This window comes from Uloborus diversus, chromosome 8, assembly GCF_026930045.1.
Source record: "Uloborus diversus isolate 005 chromosome 8, Udiv.v.3.1, whole genome shotgun sequence".
NCBI lineage: Eukaryota > Metazoa > Arthropoda > Arachnida > Araneae > Uloboridae > Uloborus > Uloborus diversus.
The window spans coordinates 26084606-26104612 of record NC_072738.1 but is presented as its reverse complement, the minus strand read 5'-3'; the positions used below and the strand labels follow the sequence as shown (position 1 = coordinate 26104612).

Here is a 20007-nt window from a genome sequence, read left to right as displayed (position 1 = left end):
GTCAGAGCACCATCAGTTTTACCTGCTTAAAATTTTAAATCCAAAATTATGACTGTATGTTACTGGACCCTTGTCTGTTACTGGTGCAATTACCCTAATTACCTATTTAGATAACAAACGAAACAAAACAAGCATTTTTTTTTTTTTTTTTTTTTTTTGGCTCAAATGCATTTTAATATTTTTTTCAACCCAAGTCTGCTGAACTCAATCTAGGATGGCAATGATGCTTGATAGTCATCAGTATTAAATCAATCATAACTGCATGATTGGGCACTGAAATGTAAACTTCACATAGTAAAGAAGTACGTTTCTGATGGTCATAAGCACAGGAAAAAATAAGTATAGGTTAGCAGAAAAAGTTTTAAAAAATTAATACATACAACTATAAAAAAAAGTTTAATAGTTTTTGGCAACACAATCAGTTTTTATTCCACATTATTTGCAATTTCGAAAGCACATTTTAGTGCGCCATTATAAGTCTTTAGAAGAAATGTGGCAGCTTTGGCCATTTTTTTTAAATTCAGTTATTGTGTCCCTTTTTGACTTAAGTAACAATATCTTTTAATATTTCTTAAAACAATTAGAAATTTGTATAAATGCATCACTTTACTGCATGCTTTGGAGACAACTATGAAATCATATAAGTTTATTTTTCTTGCTTGTAGGAATTTTGTATACCAAGCATTATCAAAAAATTATTTTAACAGAAGTGAAATTTTAACAAAATTTAAACTTTAGTTATTACAGAAAAAATGATTGTAATTCGGAATAAAACGTAATATTTTCAAAGACTGAAATTTGCATTAAAAAAATACAAACATACTATACCTTTTAGAAACATTTTAATTTCAACTGGTTTTAGCAATTAAAGAAAAAACAACAGTGCTTTAAACAATTATCTAAATATACCTATAAGAATAAAATGCAAAACAAATTCTAACTCGAAACAATAAACAAAATATTTAAAAGCTCTGCATTTTTAAATTGTATTGCACACTTTTCTACCTTGTTTGTAACAATGTTTCCCATGCAGAACAGTTTCCTTCGAAATATTTTCAACGCAAATAAAAATATTGTTGATTGAGAAGAGTACAGATATAATTGAAACACAACCCGATGTATTATAATTGCTCTTTAGATTTCAATAATGGTTACTCTTCATTAAAAAAGTATATTTTTCACGCGACACAACAACATATCTTTCAAAGATGCTCTTAAAGTAAAATCATGACTAGTGTAAAATGGATTTAATTTGCTTTGAACACAGTTGTTTGAAGTTCAAACGAAATTCAAATGTATTATACTGAAACGCTTTACGTGCGAAAAGATAGAAGATCAAAATTCAGTTTCAGACAATTTATTTATAACTAGCATTAAGTCTTATTAACGTTGCAAATATACACTGCTAGCCTCTGGAGCTAGCCTCCACATATTTTGCTGCTGGGGCCCAAAATTTATTGATCCGGGACTCATGAAAACTTACATGTTCTATATTTTAAAGCTTGAATATGTTAAATATGTACCTAAAGTACTCAATATTTCGTTCGAAAATACTTTTCCCAATCGAATAGAAAATATTTCATTCAAAAAATATTTCATTAATAATTTAATTGCTTATTAAGAAATTACTCTTTCATTATCTTTTCATTTTATGAATTAACCTTTTATTTGCTCATTAATTTATCTAAAAACATTTTTCGAAATCGAATTGAAAATATTTCATTTAAAAAATATTTCGTTTTTCACTTTGCTCCATGGAGAAAAAAAAAAAGTGAAAAATTTCCACCTTTTTTTTTGAAGGCACAATTTTACTGCCGAAAGCAAAAAATAATGCTTCGATGCAAGCTTATTATGAAATACAATGTTCTTTCTTTATTTAAAGTAGTTTTCAAAACAACTTTGCCCCACATTCCTCTTTTGTTTGAGAAATGAAGACTTGTTTTCCCCAATATATCAGTGTCTGTCCTCGTCAGAAAAATAGAAAAAAAAAAAAAAAATACTTGTCAATATCTACACCTCTTTTTCTTTTTTCTATTTTTTTTCCTTGAAATCTGTTTACATCATTTGAGAGCAAAATTGTTCGCCGAAAAAAATATGTTTCTTTCAGGAAAAAAAGAAATAAAGAAAGAACACTAACTGAAAATTAAACTTGTGATTTCTCCCCGGATCTGTATTAGTATGCAGAGGAAACTAGAAGGGTTTAACCCACCTTCTCTTGTTCATATTTAAATATTTATTAAACTGATGGTTTTTCTTAGCTTAGCTTATTAAATATACATTTAAGACTCATCGGTGTCGATCAGAATATTGTATGGGATATGCTAAACTAAAACAATCTGTAATTGGCACAAGCAAGGCAATCTTGAAACTGAATTACAGAGATTGCTGCCGATCTTATGAAATATCCCTATTAGAAAGGCAAAAGGGACTAAAACTCATTTAGATCATCTTCATATATATATAATAGCCAATGATCGAGCAAAGGTCCTGACGTCATCAACAATGAAACTCGCGCCACGGCATGATAATTTGATAATATTTTTTGGCAGTGTTTGACATGGCAGGGAAATGCTTTTTTTTTTTTTTTTTTGACAAGACTGTACTGTATCCGGTAACTTAACTGTTTTACAGATAAGGCTCATTTTAGGAGAATGAAGAAACGAAAAAGTGGTCAACATTTAACGCTATCTACTGGAGTTTAGGGTTAATCCACTGCAATTAGGGTTAAAATTTCAATTATCAAAATATCATCAACAGGCAATTGCTTCGTTCAAATGTAAAAGCAATTTTCACCCATCATACCTTGACGGGCGATTTTCTAGTCTTATGATATTCTTTGACCAAGACAAATTATCATTTAAACCGAAATGATTACTTATGGTGACTACTTATAGTGTTTTGACTCTTGCCATCACATAATTAGATCTCGCGTTGGTCACCTTACGGCATATCTTCAAACGAGGCAGTCATCTTCAGGTCAAAAAAGTCAAGTTTGAGACAATTAACTAACCGGGCTATAGGATTTTACTCAGTGATTTCAGATATTTGCAGCATCAAATTTCGTTTCTCTTTTATGCTTTTATTAGTAGCACAAACCCTTTAATAGCTCATCTTACAAACTGTTATTTATGACAGCTGTGCTCAACTTTTTTAACCTGAGGACCACCTTATATTGAGCTGAATTTCTTGAACAGGAACACACGTAAAATGTAAATACGCTTAAGTATAATTTTTCCCGCATAAGATGAATAATACAATTTTCTTAATTAATGACATTTTTCCAGATAACATGTGAAAGCACGGAGAAAGGACGAAAATTTCAAACCAAAAATTGTTGTTTTCATTACCGCTCGCTTATTTTCATTTTCGTCTGTCCAAATTTGTAACAATCATTCTTAATATCGGTTGAAGAAGATCTGATGTTTGGGAAATATGGTTTTCGGTTCGTGACATTGAACATAAGAATAGACCACATGAATCAGCGTCATGGGTCCCATATTGCCCGCTGGCCGTAGGTTAGGTTTCACTGAATTATAAGAAAATACAGAAGCATCTACGGCCGGAGGCATAGCGAGGGAATGGGTTGAGGACAAAGCAACCCAAAACCGTTGGTTTTAAATATTATCCGATTTAAGAACGTTAATAAATCTTAGATAATTAAAAACTGAGCGTATCTACCTATGTATGTATGTCCAAGTTACTTCTCACGAATGACAGCGAACTGAATATCGAACCAGGGATCGATGGATTCGTATTCTTCCCGTCTTTATGATTGGCCATTTAACATAATCCTCCGATAGTAATTAGCGGACATATCAATTAAAAACTATTAATTATGACACTTAGATTTCGGCATAAAATCCCTATTTTTCGAAGGCTTTCCTCCACTCAAATTATTATTCAGTGCTTCATCTCAACTTTTTTTCTTTCTCGAATATAAACAAATAAAATTCTGGCTTTTGTTTTGATGGCTTTTCCTATAATCCGGGAGTTTAAAATGTTTACTTTTTGGATATTTTTCCGCAATCTGCCGCAAAATTTTACTGATTTTTTTTTTTTTTTTTGTTCAAGCCCGATTGTTGAACACGCGTCACTTGACATAGCTTTTATTTTCGAAGTAGACCGTGCAATGCCGGGTGACGCAACTAGTATACGTATATGGATTGTATGAGCAGAAATGTTGATTTCTTTTAACCCCCTTACCCTTCAGAAGGAAATTCTGAATGTGCTAGACTATTACTATAATACAGTATTGAACCTTCAGAACACTAAAAAATAAATTTTGCTCTGAATTTCTGCATCCGTCTACTTAGCAGCGCCCTGAACTTAAATGTGATAAAAACAAACATGCCTGGAGTATTATTTAATGATATCAGTGTGATACGACAACTGTATTTCAAAGCAAATCTTAATGTCCATGAGCTGTTTCACGACGAGTGAAAAAACGAAGGAAAATATGCACTAACGGATCGCCGATTGAGAGACGATTTAGACAGGGGATGCTCGAAAGAACTGTTGGTTGAGGAAGATCCAGACGACCAGGAACAAAAGGGAGGGGTGGATATTCGATGGCTTTCTTTGTGGAGGGATGACTGGCTGGAACACTCCCCATCTTCTGCAAAGCAAGAAACTAAATTAATAAATATGTTACACTTTCAGGAATTCACCACTAAGTCTCAGAAGTGAGCTGTAAAAAAAAAATCCGAAATGACACTGATTATCTCCGTGAAGCGTTTTGGAATTTCACAGGCTTTCATCAATTTCCTTTAAAAATCAAGTTTCTTTGTTAAAAAGCTTCCTGATTGCTAAAAGTTGCAAGAATGCAGACTTCTCACTGATGGGAAAAAACTTTTAATTACCAGTTTAAAGATTGATTGAGAGTATTTATTAAGTGTACCGGCTTCTGTACGTTCGCATCCCTCTCAGGGTAGCAATTAACAACGAGAGCAAGTCTGGATCCCGCAGTTATACGAGATATGCAGGCAAGTGTCTTAAATAGAAACTTCGTTACCTACTTGAAAGTCTGCTCTAACTAGAAACACTTAAAAAGGACACGCCGACATCATGGCTCTAAGACAAACTTTGTTTCTATATTTATAATTACGTTATAATATTCGCTGGTTGCTATATCGTAAAACAATTGTTGATAAGTTGAGTAAACAGTCACTTATGGTAGATCTAGAAAGATAACTTAGTTCGCAATTCAACAAAAATGTATCGGGAAATGTTTACAGCAATAAACCTCATTTTAACACCTTATTTGTTTCTAATTTTGTATTGATTAAATCTTCTTCATTTACAGAATAAAACAAGCAAACATCAATCAGGCAACATGTTTAAAGCTCGCCACCAGTTTACTGAAACCAGGCTTTTATACAAATGCTAATTTTTGCCAATCGAAACTGTTGGAACCAAAATGTCGATAAGTCTGCTCCCATTGTATAGTGGTTAAGTCTTAAATAGGGGCCCATTTACTAATTTTTCCTAACCGAGCTAGAAACTCATACTCAAATCTCAAGAAATTTTCGTCAGTTTTCTCAATTTGAAGGGAGGTTCAAGCGGAGCAATTTTCACGAAGACGTTTCGTCAAATACGACGAAACTTTCGTGAGATTTGAGTATCAGTTTCTGATCCACCGAGGAAAGAATCGCCATAAATAACGAAATTTCTCTTATGACTGAAGAATCTATCCAAGGTTTATCTGAAGCAAGACAAACGTTTCTAAATGATTAAGCTCGAGAATAAAATGAAAAACTAAAGATAGATAGATTCTATCTTTAATCATTTAACTTTTTGTGTTTTCAAGCTATACATTACATCTACCAAAGTTTAAAGATGCAGAGACACGGCTAGCTTTAAACGGGAAGATTTCTGAATTTCTCGGGAGGTTTCCAGGATAATTTCAGGAAGGTTGCTAAATTTTAGCGGAAAACGTTCCAGGTTTTTGCCAGATATGTTACTGGCAGAAATGGGGCACATCAGCTGCCCATTATTTTCCAGGAACGTTTCTGAATCGCTTTTACCGGTTGTGGCTATTTAACATAATACTCCGATAAAAAATATCGCAGATATCAATTAAAAACTATTCGCAACTCCAATAAACTATAGGGAGCACTGCCGCCACTGTCTAATGGCGGATGAAAAAGATAAACAAACAAATGCCGTAACTTATAACTTGCTTTGACGCTTAGTGAATGACATCAATTTTTTATCGTGTTTGGGGGAAGCTTTCTTTTCTATTCTTCTGAAATTGCATTACACCATAAACTGTCTGAAGCCTGTAACTTACCTTAAAGAACACACGTGAAAGGGAATGTTTTACCTTTTTCGGTAGTATTTTTAATCACCGCAAGGTAGCGTATTCGAGCTCTGGAGTTGCGAAATAATTATGATACTCAGATTTAGACATAAAATCCTTATTTTTCGAAGACTTTCCTCCATTCAAATTATTATTCAGTGCTTCATCTCAACTTTCCGTCACAGTGTTTTAAAAAATCTGTAACGTGAAGAAAATCATTGAGAATAAAGATCTGTTGCTATTTTTTTTCGAATATGAACAAATAAAATTCTGACTTTTGTTTTGGGTCTGTTCCTGCAATCGGGGGATTTAAAATGTTTCCTTTTCGGTTATTTTTCGGCAATCTGCCGCAAAATTTTACTGATTTTTTTTTTTTTTTTTTTTGTTGAAGCCTGATTGTTGAGCACGCGTCACTTGACATAACATTTATTTTCGAGTCAGACCGTGCAAAACCGGACGATGCAGATAGTTTTAACATAAATGTGGTATTGTTCCAATTGGGATGGTAATTAGTACTTTAACATTGGTATATATCTTTACAAAAAAGGAGATTTTCGTTTCCCTTAAAAATGCTTTTGGGCGTAGTTTATTTCGAAAAATTAAGAATTAAATCACATAAATAGTTCACAATGCCTTAAAATTCAATCACTTATAAAATAGAGACGAAAAGGATAACCGGTAATATTTTACTTTTCAATTTGTATAAACATTCTCACATTTGAGTAATACTTACCAGAAAATGGCGTTTCATCGTACAAAGAACTGTTTCTATGCTTAAATGATTGTGAATTGCGGCAAGCACATGGGGATGAGATTTCCATGAGAGATTCAGTGGCTGGCTTCCATAGCTCTGGAGAGAAAAGAAAGAGAGAGAAAAGAAATATAGATTTTCCAGCTTACGGGAAGAATATTCTTCTAATACCGAAGTAATAAAGATGATCACATTAAACTTCCGATTATCCGAGGAACTGGGAGGCACAAGTGCCGAGGATAATAAAAATCGCGGATAAACAGCAAAAAGGCTAAAACGAAGGACAAATAAGGTAATTATTGTCCTTCTTCAAAAACTTAGCAGTATTAATGCGTAATACTTTCTTCAAACAGTGAAAATATGTACAGTACAGTAAAAAAAAATGTATTTTGTGCAACAGAACTTAACATAAATAAAGAACAAGTGTATATACGATGAAGAAAGCACAATAAATAAATAAGCAAATAAAACAAAAACAACTGAGCTTAAATTTACAAACTTTAAACAAAAAATAACAGCGAAAATACATTTTGCTGGTTGTTAATTGACTTGCTGATAATCCGCCCAGCGGATAATTGGGAGTTTACTGTACATTGTAATAACACGCAAACCATTTAATTCTTAAAATTACTTGACATTTTTTGGTAAGTGCTTTTAGAGAAAACATGAAAAATATAGCATAGCAGCTAATAGTATTTCTGATTTTATTTCATCCAAAAGTCTTTAGTCTTTTAAAAATCACATTCTGAGCAGGAGAGTGTATCAAGCTACGTAGAGAAATTCTAAAGTTAAATTATCTGTGTCTCTAGCACACGAATGTCCCTTAATCCAATTTTTAATTTCAGGATGCTCTTTTGTTGTTTTTTGTGCTTTGTTTACTGTAAAATAATCAGTTCACAACAGCAATTAAAAGCGGATCAACATTGAAAAAAGGTTAGTGGTTACTTATTTATAGGGTTGGGGGAGGGGAACAAATGTCTAGTTACTTTTCCAAACAAATAAACTTTGCAGCTGCAAAGAAAAGCAATAGACTCCCTTTCAAGATTACATTTTTATTTCACAAACTTGGAGTTTGTGTACATCAGGGATGAGTTCCAAGCTTCAAAACTTTAAGTTTCGATGTGTACCTTACAATAAGCAATATATTACTGTGCTAAGCACAAAGTCGTATCTGCACTTTTTATCAAAATTGAGTCATGGTCACCAGCTTGTTCATTGTCATATGTTTCACCTAATTGCAATGTTTTATGGTCATTTGCGTATGGCAAACATTAAAAAATAATGAAAAATAAATAAAATAAATAAATTTAAAAAATCTGAAAAAGTTGTATCTGAATCAAATACATGACGGCACAAAACTTTAAACGGCAATTGCTCAATATGAACTGGGGTGCAGATACCACTTTTGAGCTTCGGACGGCAGTATAGGGTAATGAATATTTTTCCTCATCTTATTTCTGACTGACTTCTGAAAACTCAATACGAGGGCAAATCAAAATGCGCCTATTTTTTATTTGCCAAAAAAAGATACCTACAGGTATATTCAAATATACGCAGCAAACTATGCCACTTACACTATTTCTCCACATAGTCACCACACCGGTTCAGACATTTGTCCAATCGCAGCACTAAATTAGAGATCCTCCTGTAGTAGAATTCTTCCGGCTGCCCGTGGAATCACCGTCGAACCGCGTTCTTGGCTTCTGTCCTGCCTTTTTTAGTGGATGGATATCCTAAAAATCATTAAGGAGAAGCTCTGGACTGTAGGTGCATTTCCCTGTGAATTGCTACGTGCTTTTGTCCCTGTTTCCGTACAAAACGAATAACACTTCGCTGCTAATAAACTGTGAACATCTGAAGAACAATCGTCACCTTAAATGACTGATAGCAACTCCGCTCTTCCGAGCAAAAAGGAGATACGGCTGGTACGGTTCAAGGAACTGTCACTCTTGGGAATGTATATGTTTGCTTTGGTATTCACATCCCTATTTTGGCTAAAAAAAATAGGCGCAAAGACTTTTTGATTTACCCTCGTACAACAGTATTTAGAACAGGAGAGAGTAACAATTTTTGCAGAGATATTTTCAATGTTATCGGTTAATTCGAAATATACTCCTAAAAAATATATTTCTATATCCCAAGATTTTCGCAAATACATTTTTCTATATCAGCCAGAGTTTTAAGGGTTTTTTTTTGTCATACAGCGATAGGAATAAAGGTGGTGTATTGTCGGATGAGTATGGTGTGTGAGGCAACCCATCGCAAGGATCATTTTATTTTCCATATTCTGTTTTGATCAGTGTTTTATTGCGTAATCATGTTTCAGAACTACGCTTTTGCTATTTCCAATGGCTGGAATATAAAACCTCCAGTTTTGCCATTAATTGATATAAATATTTTCGTCATCGTCACACAGATACCTTCCTACCTCTGTTATTGCTATTTTCACTGAACTCCGGTATTTATACTTGAGTTAGCATCAAGCCTAAGATTGTGAGATTGGACTAAATCTATATGACTCGACATTGCACTCCAGTTCTGCTGAAATTTGTAAAAACCGATTTGCCAAAGCATAAGAAATAACTTTCGGGTAGCTTAACTCACCGTAATCCTCCATATGTTGGTTAATGTAGCTCATCCACTCATTCAGTTGAATGGGCGAGTCAGCTGCGAGCAACAACTCCTTCTCCCCTTCTTCGGATGAGTATTCTATTTGAAAACTAAAGCGAGGGTATGAAATGGCTTTTGAACTAGGAATGACTTTGGTACCCTGAAGAAAGATAAATATTCATCGTTAAAACATTGCAGTAACCATCAGTTCACCAATACATACATAGATTTTTAAGATAAAGCAACTTTAACGCATCGCATTGTCAAGATACAGGACACAAGATACAAAACAACAATCAAATACAAAAATGAATGATACATTTCAGAAATCAATAAAAAACTACACGGGCAGCGATAGAAATATGCCGTTTGTTGCTTTATGCTTGGGACAAAAATAAATTTTCAGACAGACATATTTTCAAAATTAGTCACAATGTTTCTCAACAGATGGCGCTGCTAGTATTTTAAAAGTTATAAAAGAAAACGAAGTCTGTAAGATCGCCCAAATGACCGGTATATTTGAAAAATTAATGCTGTCCGTTTAGATTTTATTGATTTTTCAAGTTTACAGGTTGTTTTGGTGATCTTACAGACTGCGTTTTCTTTTATAACTTTTAAAATACCTGCTGCGCCATCTGTTGAGGAACATTGTAATTAATTTTGATAGTTTGTCTGTCTGAAAACTTACTGTTGTTCCACGCATATGCAACAAACGGTATATTTCTATCACTGACCGTATAGCTTTTATTGATTTTTTTCAAATGTATCAATAATTTTTCGAACACATTGTAGCTACTAATAATTTTGTGATGTAAGAATTGAAGATCTGAAAGTATAAGGTTTTCGTTGAAACTTCCTTAATTACAAAAATTAGCTATATGAAACCTAACAACATAATTAAGCATATACTTGTTTTAATAAGTGTTAATCAAAAGAAATTGATAAAAATTTAATTATTCATGCCTAATAAACGGTACACTCCTTTTCAATATCATGTAATATGAGTGTGGGGGAGAGGGGAATCCATACCGCTAACTTTTAAAATTAGTATAAGTTCTCTCAGTAAGTTTTAAAGAATTATAAATACGTTATAATGCTTAGATAAGACGTGATTTTGTTTTATGCTTTGCTTAAAGATAAGGTTTCCATCATTATGTACATTTTTAGTGTAAAATAGTAAAATAATACGTTGAATGATTTTACTCACCCTCCTTCCCTTTTTTTTATCCCTTGATTCGCAGCAGGTCAAGAGAAAAAACCTTCTCGACTAACAGAAGAGGAATCACAGAATTTATCGAAAGAGTTAAAAGAGGCCAGATACAATAATATAAGTGAGCAGACTACAGCTGCTAATTTACCACAGTAAACGCACCATGGCAATGTTTGTATTTCTTCCTTAACTTTTCTTACCTATATTAGTCGTGTGATTAAAGTAAAAAACCAACGTAAATAAAGCACAAATTCTGAAGAAAATACAACATATAGCTATTTCAAGGCTACAGTGGAACCTTGTCATCAGAGCAAGGAGCTCACCAACACAACCAAAAATCGCGAGAGAACTAACAACAACCACGTGGACGCCGGTCTTTATACCAAAGAGGGCCAACCAATATGAATTCAGGACACAATACATCAAACAACGAATCAGCAAACGATAAGTCAACCCCGTGCTCAGAGCAAGGGGGAGAGAAAACCAATCAGAAGACAGGAGACAAAAAGAGTGAGAGAGAACAAAGAAACCAGAAAAAAGCAATTATAAAAATTGTTTTCAAATGTCATGAAAAAATGGATAGTGCTGGAAAAATCAATGACTAGAGAATAAGAATTTTTCCAAATATAGTAAGCTTCCAAGAAATCGAGATCATAGAGCGAAGAACATTTACAAATAATCTTTGAGGATGAAAGATCAAAACAGTGGCTCCAACAATGCTGAGCGATAAAAGAACGAGCAAGCTTTTTTCGTTTAACATAATTTTCGTGCTCTTTCAGAGCTCGCTTTTTTTTCGTGCTCGCTTGAAAGCACGTTTAATCATACTGTCGCACAAAGCGTACGTGATAATTTTTCATTTATTTTTGTCATGGTGCATAAGAAAAACTTCAGATTTGTATTTTGATCTGAAGTTTGGAGTAAAAGCAATATTTCAAGAATGAAAATCTGTTACTGTCTGACCACGGATTGTATGGAAAGACAAACATCCGTTTTACAGCCGGAAATAGACAAATCTATTATTTTTAGCAATGTCAGCTTTTGCAGAAGCAGAGTCTCGTTCAAATGAGCGGAATACGCGCATCAAAATTTTACTTTTTCCCCTCATTCAGGTAGATTTTTCTCATCTGGACGTTTGAAAATTCCATACAATCCGTAGTTGGACAGTACACACACAGAAAGAGGGATCTATGTAGTTTTGCGTGTTGAAGTTAAGATTGTATAACACAGTGTATTTCAATTTAGAGCAACAGATTCTAAAAACGCAAAATTAATTTATAAAAATAAATCAACTGGTTTTATTAATGGTTTTGTTTAAAAAAATCAATTGATTTAAATTAATGGTTTTTTTAACCACCTGATTTAAATAATAATTTTAATCATAATTTAAATCAAGCTGTTTTAAATCAACGAACCCTGCTAATAGCCAACTGGAATTAACAAATAGAGCTGACAAAATGCAAACTGAGAAAAGCATTTCTCTTCTTTCTTTAGACAAACAATGTATTCAATAACTTCGCTATTTTTTAATGTTCATTTTTCTTTTCTTCAATTGATTCCCCCTTTTTAGGACCTAAGCTACAATTATACGTAAAAGCATTTGCACCTTTCAAAATTAGTAAAAATAGGGATTGTTTAAATCATTCAAAATTCATTTTGGGAGAACTGTTTTAACGAAATAAATTTTGGAAGAGAAATTTTGTGCAATATTTGGCTACAATCATAAAATAACTTTAAAATAAAAGCAGAATATAAATTTCATACTGACCGCTTTAATAGGAATGACTACATCAGGATTAGCACCATGGACATCAGCAAAATTTGACCACATGGAAAGATTAAAGTTTTTGAGTGAACACAGCATACGTCTGGAACCGGTAATATTCCCAATTTGCTGCAAAATTTCAAGTTCAACGTTTTATCAGAAAGAGCAAAACCATACAAAGGAAAAATGAAGCATTTAATAAGTAAAAATGTGCTTGTATATACAGTGCAAGCAATTACATTATCTAAAATCAGTATAAATAAATGGTGCAAGAAAGATAATGAGCATTTTTGAAAACTTCTACATTAGGCTTCACACTCACAGTGAGACTCTAATTAACTTTGAATCAATAAATAAATACTTTTTAATTTTTCGTAGAATATTCCGACTTATTTATTTGACCATTTATTCATCAGAATATGAAAAATCGTTTTCGAAGTAGAAAACTATAGTCGCAAAGAAAAAAAGCTGCTTGTATTGCTTGCTTGTGATGTATTGCTTGCTATTAAAGCTGCTTGTGATTTTTGTCTGTATGTATTGAGCGGACAGATTTATTCTGAAATTCTTTTCACGTATTTTTATTAGTTTTCGAAGTTGCTAGCTTGAAAGCAACACTCCCTTCATACTAAATGTCTATCGCATTTGCCTCAAAAAGTGATCTCTCGTTAATGCCCGCGTTGCCTGTCGGTACGGAGGACAGCGATGATAGCGGGAATCCGATGAAGACGTTACTATGGCGATGGATCCAAACAATTCAAATGAAATTGTTAAATGGCTGATGTCAAAATTTAAATTTAGAAATTAACCATTTGGTTTTTTCTTGCTATTAATTTCTAATATCTTCAATAGGTGGCACTAGCCTCGGTACCAAAATTTACTTATCCTCGTTCCCTCGATTTGGGGTTCATTTTTGCTCTATGTGAAAAGCGAAAAAGCGACAGGCATTTTGTATTAAAGGGTTGCTTGAAAGCAAGGATTCAAAAATGGATATAAAATAATATTAACTGATTAAGAAAACCACCTAAAGCTACCGTAGTTAAAAATAATTCAAAAATATATATCTTGTTTTCACCATACCTTTAAAGAGCTACTTCCAAAATCGGAATTTTCATAACCTTGGGTTCATAGCCATTTTTTCCCCATAAAAAAAATTAAAAAAAAAAAAAAAAAACATGCTGTTTTCTTTTTTTTTCTTTTGAACAGGAGTATTCGAAGTAACTCTCATTTCCCTCAATTTTCTTTTTTATTAACATCTTAAAATTCACTGCTTGATTCGAACTTCTTGTTATTTTTCGTAATTTTTCGAATTTCCGTGCAAGTAATTCAAGTTTACCGAATGCCATTTCCTTTGCAAAAGTGTTCCTCTCCTTTGGAGGTAAATTGAAGAAAGATACCTGGTGGTAAAATAACTGTTTCTGTCGCCAAGACAATTGAGGAAGTGACGTTCAAAGACTAAGGTAATTTACTACGTTTAAATCGGCATTTTCGTTTAAAAAAAATTATAATTCCGATTTTTAGTCTGAATCCTTGGCTTTCCGAAACTTTTACTTTTTGCTCGACGTGAATTACAAACAACTGGAGCTTTAGCCATATTACAGTTGTAAACTAAACTCCAGACCGGAAGTAGCATTTAAATGCGTTTTCGGAAGAATATTATTTTTGAGGAAAGTTGTCTACTGTAACAATGATATCTCAAAAAGTTATTCAAGTATGGATGTGAAATTTTCTGAGAAAGTGTTCAGCAATATGCTTGCTGTCTTCTTCCAAAAACTAACTAGTATATTGTGGCCATCACGAAACTTTCTTCTATATTTTTCCTTTTTCTGATCCCTCCCCATTCTTGACGAGGAAGCAATATTCCCAACAAAAACAAAATTACTCATGCAAAAACTTGACGACCATCCCAATGTCTGAATTATTGCAAAAGCAAAGCAAAGAGCAAAAATTGAAAGTTATTTTAAAAGCCTTGCTTGAATTAATTACAAATATTTTATTTGTTAACAAACATAAGATGGCAACAGTTAAAAATTTTAAATCATTGAGATAATATTTTCGGTCATTTCCATACAATTAAAATCACGAGAAATACGCAGACGACAATCTATTACGATTTATCTTTCTTATTGTTGCATTAATAAAACTATTTTTATTCGCAAAAAAAAAAAAAAATCAACACCTCTTGGAGCGATTGGCGTCAAAATTGAACCAAAGCCTGTTTACATATGGATTCACATATATTCCAAATTTCAACCAGAACGTAGCATTACTTCTTGAGATAGGGCACTCACAATGGAAAAAAAGAACGGGCGATTGCGCTACCCCCGTTTTAGCTGTTGACACCAAAATAAAATCAGCTCTTATACCCACTAAGGGCTACTTGCCGATAAATTTTTCTTTCATTCCGTTCATTATTTCTTGAGATACAGCAGTCACAATTGACGACAAAAAACGTTCTATAGCTCAACCCCCGTTTAAGTTATTGACACCGAAATTGAATCAGCACCTGTTCCTGTTAATACCAACATATGGACCAAATTTTGTTTGATTCCGCCAGTTACTTCCTGAGGAATAGCAAGCACGCGTAACTCGAAAAACGTCCCATTGCTCCACCCCCCTTGGAGGAATTCGCGCCAAAAACTAATGGGCACAAGTTCACATAGGGGCACATACGTGTACTAAATTTCGTTCGATTTCATGCGGTAGTTTTTGTTGTAGAGCGGCCACAAAAAACTGGTCACACACAGACGTGACACACATACACACACACACACACACATACACACACACATACAGACAGACAGACATTTTCCAAAAATGGTCGAAATGGACTCAGCACACCTCAAAACGTTCGAATCCGTCAAAATTCGAAATTCGAAAATTTGCACGAATCCAATACTTTCTTCTATATATTAGATATAGAAGAAAGTAAAAACTACGCTGAATTTTAGAATGAAGTAATATTTTTATGTGCATGATTTTAAGCAAAAGCATTTATTTTAAATACCAGTATAGGAGTTTTGTTTAGCTATATTTCAGAACTATTTTGAAGAATATATGATTTATCCTTTGCAGTAAAACACACAGCAAAGTAGCATAAAAATGTATTCCTACCAGGATTAATGTGTGATTAGAATCTACTTTGCTACATAGCTGTTAGCAGGAGAAACGTGATTTCGCTATTTTTCCTCAAATTTGACCAAATTAAAAAAAAAAAAACAATACTTTGAAAATCTGTTTTTACATTAATAAATCATATGCAGTTAAAATAGCATTAAAAATGTCCAAGTTATAACATTTAAAAAAAAAATCTTCGAACGTAGTCGGATACCTTACACAAAATATCAAAAAGTTAATCGGAGATGTATTATATTTTAGCCAGTTTAACCACAGGTATTTAAAAAAAAAATTTCTTTTTCTTATAAAAAAAACCTAATTGAATAACCCATTTGAACTTGAAAAGTAAAAGAATTGAAAACAACGTAATTACAGAAACTTGAAGAACTGCGTAAACATGTTTCGGGGTAACAAAGAACCTCTTTTTTTCATGGAAAAAAAAGTGAGCTTATGGATTGAAAGACACAAAAGAAAAGCTATCTTTTTGGCTTTTGATCCATAAACTCCCTTCTATTTGCATTGAAAAAGGGTTTCCTTGCAACCCTGAAACACGTAAAAGTAATTCCCTGCAAATTTCTGCCTAATTTTTTTGTTTAAAATTATTTAACTTCATAGCATGAAAGTTTTTGCAGACTGAAAAAAAAAAAAAAAAAAAAAAAAAATTAAAATCATAATTTCCACATGAAATTTGGATAGAAAAAAAATTAGTTTTGTTGAAAATACGATTGTTCTACTTCTGAGGTCAAGCAGGAGCTACGACTATTCCTCAGTAGGCTAATAACAGTAAAGCTTTCTATCTCCCGCTTACAATTCCAGCAGAGTTACAAATCCCGACGCTCATTCACTCTCTTCGAGAACTGAACATAACCAGCCTTGTCATATTCATACGGAAATCGATACATTTAATAAATACACTGTACTAATCATTAAACTGGTAGCTAAAAGCATTTTTCATAACAGTGAGAAGCTTGCATTCGTGCAACTTGTAGCAATTCAAGAAATTTTTTGACATCAATACTTGATTTTCATATTATGTGGATGAAAATCTACATCCCCGAAACAAGCAGTAATGTTTCGGAATTTTTTTACTGTGTGCAAATATTTTAGGAGAATTTTTTTTAAATCTTAATACTTTAACAAAAGTCAGTTAAAATTTCATTTGCTACTAATTATGTGCATACTGGAGAAAGTTACTCTTAGGGAAATCAGGAACGAGTACCAGGACAAAAAGAGAGAGAGAGAAAGAATCTGCTTGGGAGCAATGGTTCCTTTGGAAATGAAAGCTTTGCATCAGATATCTGATGCTTTTAGAGGTGACACATTGAAACAAACAATTGTCATACAAATTTGATATAATTTCGAATGAAAATAAGTAGTACATCATGTATTTTATATGCTTCATCAAAAGTTCATCTGTTTACATTTAAATTTCACAGAGGAAGAAATGAAATAAATACTTACTTGGACTAGACTGAGATAACCTGAATATACTTCTTCTGTCATACACGTTGGCTGCACTGCAAGGCGGCAACAAAAGTGCCCAAACAGTGGGATTTGGTTGCTATTTTTGTCTGAATTCTCCATTACTAAATCATACGTTTTTATCCGAGAATTTGCGTCGCTAAGATTTAACTTCGCACTAGCTACTAAATCAAAGTCAGCAAATCTGAAGAGAGAGAGAAAAAAAAAAAAGAACATGCAGTTAAAACTGAATTCAGATCGTGAAATGTATTCAATTATTAAATAAGTAATTATACATTAAGTCCTCACTCTCAAAACTAAAATTGGAGCCTCCTCCCCCTCCAATTTTAAAATAAAAATTTTTCTCTTAAAGAAATAAAGAAAACTTTTGCGCAGAAAAGTACAAGAAAATATTAAAATGTTAAATTGCAAAATTTGCAGGGAATTGCATGCACATGTAGCTTTTCTCGGATATCTTCACATCCACAAGCTCATATCTTTTTACATTCAAAAAGGGATTGCTTGTAACCCCGAAACACGCGAATACAGTTCTTTGCAAAATTGTGAGATTTTACGTTGCAGTATTTTCTTTTGATCTGCCCCCTTGATGGCTCGTGTCAGGGGTGCCCGCGAAGGGGCCCAAGGCACTGCGCCATTGAAATATGTAGGGAAATGTTTTAAATGGTCTCTTTCTGCTTTTGGGGGCAGCCATTCTGGAAGGTTCCCCCATAGGATTTGAAAGGGTTGCGTCATCACCCTCGGGGTGGGAGGAGAGGAACACCCCAGGCTCATCTATTTCAACAATAAATTGGGTAGTCAAGAGTTAATTTGAGCCGGACTATTGGAAATGAGGAGAATACATTTCCACAGCAAAGTGTTAGATAAAATAACAGTACTTATAAAAAAGAAGGGAAAAAATACAAACTTACCCTGTTTTAAAATTGGAATCTTCTTTCTGAAATACACAAGCGAACAAACATCAAATAAAGAACTTGTCAAAAAAATACAGTAGGTTGAAATTTTAAAGGTACAGAGGAGCCAATTCCTCTTTAAAATCACACATTTTCTATAAAACTGCATTAAATGGGAAGAGTAAAAGAGTACTCTTAAATGTTTAAAAATATCAAAATAAAAACATGAAAATTTAGTATTAGACTCAGGGATGATCGTAACGCAATTAGAAATTATAAGTGTGAAAGGTTTCATTTGTCATATGAAACTCACCAAATATGTATAATTAATAAAATACTTAACAACATGAAAGTTAAAAGTAATACTCACAAAATTATCGGAGAGTCTTTTTCCTATTGCTTTGCTGACTGAATAAGATATTTTCTTCTTCAACTTATTGGAAGCACTTGCTATGCTCAAGTCTTCTTGCAAAATATGACTATACACTTCCAGACGAAACTCAAAGTCATGCGGAACAGTATTGCTGAAATAAATTTTGTAATTTCAATTTGACATAGATACGAACACTTTATATCTAAAACATAAAATAGAAGCGTCCGTATAAAAGGGGAAGAAAAGATTTTTTTTTAAAAATTAATCCTGCCATTACTTTTCCACCCCTTTACCTTCATGTCCTAAATGTCATGGTGTCATGGTGATGGGTTCCGCCATCTGTCGACTGAAATGCCAGTTATCGTCGTTCAGTATTAGAGGGAATTATGGTCATCCCTACTAGTTACCTCCTTACAAAATGGCCATAACGCTAGTGGCGTTAACGTGGGGAGTGCAATGTGCCTTCACATTTCAAATAACAAATCAGAAATTTATTATTGTCATTAAAGAAATAAAAACCTTCGTTTTATACAGAACAATTATTTAAGAGTTCGGTCGGTATCAAAGAGGCAATTGAGGGCTAGTTCAGAGCCTTACTTCTTCGGACACATTAGTCATTCCTAGAATATTATTATACAGGGTGTCTCAAATAAATGTTTCAGAACACCTAAGAGAGATAGGACGCACCCTGAAAACGTGAAATCTTTAGATATGCCAGGAGTATTCCATACTGTTCGAGTTCCATGAGCCGAAGAGGTGCATTTTAGCCGGTTGAGAAAACTTCGAATACTTACTTGGACCCATGTACCTTTTACTTTTTTCATGAATCATTAAAAAGATTTTCTTATGGCTTATTTAAAATATGAGTACTGTCCGGCCGTCATGAGAAACGCCCCCGCCGAAATGTCTTGGCCTGTCTTTTGCTATAACAACGAAGCGTGTCTCATTTTCCCAAGGGAAGCTTTAATATTGAAAAAACCCGTACGACTGCACAAAGGCGAAAGGACGAGTGACGAAATGGCACCAAAAAAACCCTCCTGCTAACCTTCACAGAAAATGAACGAAGTCCGTTTCTGTGACAGTAGACGGGCTCAGACTTAACGGCGGGAGCTTTTCTCATGAAAGACAGACAGTAGAACAGCTTAAAGTGGAGAAGTTGAGACTCAAAGGTAACCTAAGTGACTCTAAAAACAAAACAGAGTAAACAAAAAAAAAAAAAAAAATACTGCGAAGAAAAAAAAAAATTAAACTTACAAGACGTTGACATCTTCAAAGGCCACGTCCGTCATACTCCTGTCCACATCGGCGACCATGGCCGTGTCCTGGACTTCCGTTCCGATTTTCAGCAAACAGAAGACTGCAAAACGTCGACGATCGCCACGGTTCTTAAAGTGATCGCTGTCTTTCCAGATTAGAGGCATGCGCAAATCTACGAGATAAAAATCACTAGTAAGAGGAAGGTGTTGACTATCAAAAATAATGACAGACAATGTCATTGCCTGATAGTATACAGAAAA

The 20007-nt window shown here is 33.6% G+C and overlaps 1 protein-coding gene across 1 annotated transcript in view; it reads right to left on the bottom strand.

Moving 5' to 3' along the window:
* Window positions 1-1755: 1755 nt before the first annotated feature.
* Window positions 1756-20007, bottom strand: part of LOC129227979 (rhotekin-2-like) — a 33712-nt gene continuing 15460 nt past the window's right edge. Inside the window, exons 4-11 of the mRNA XM_054862605.1 lie at window positions 19745-19919; window positions 18488-18641; window positions 18136-18161; window positions 17207-17411; window positions 12635-12760; window positions 9654-9819; window positions 7032-7148; window positions 1756-4615 (exon numbers count right to left, since the gene is read on the bottom strand). Of these exons, the coding sequence (XP_054718580.1) occupies window positions 4428-4615; window positions 7032-7148; window positions 9654-9819; window positions 12635-12760; window positions 17207-17411; window positions 18136-18161; window positions 18488-18641; window positions 19745-19919 (1157 nt within the window). The 3' untranslated portion in view covers window positions 1756-4427. The remainder of the gene's footprint in view (window positions 4616-7031; window positions 7149-9653; window positions 9820-12634; window positions 12761-17206; window positions 17412-18135; window positions 18162-18487; window positions 18642-19744; window positions 19920-20007) is intronic.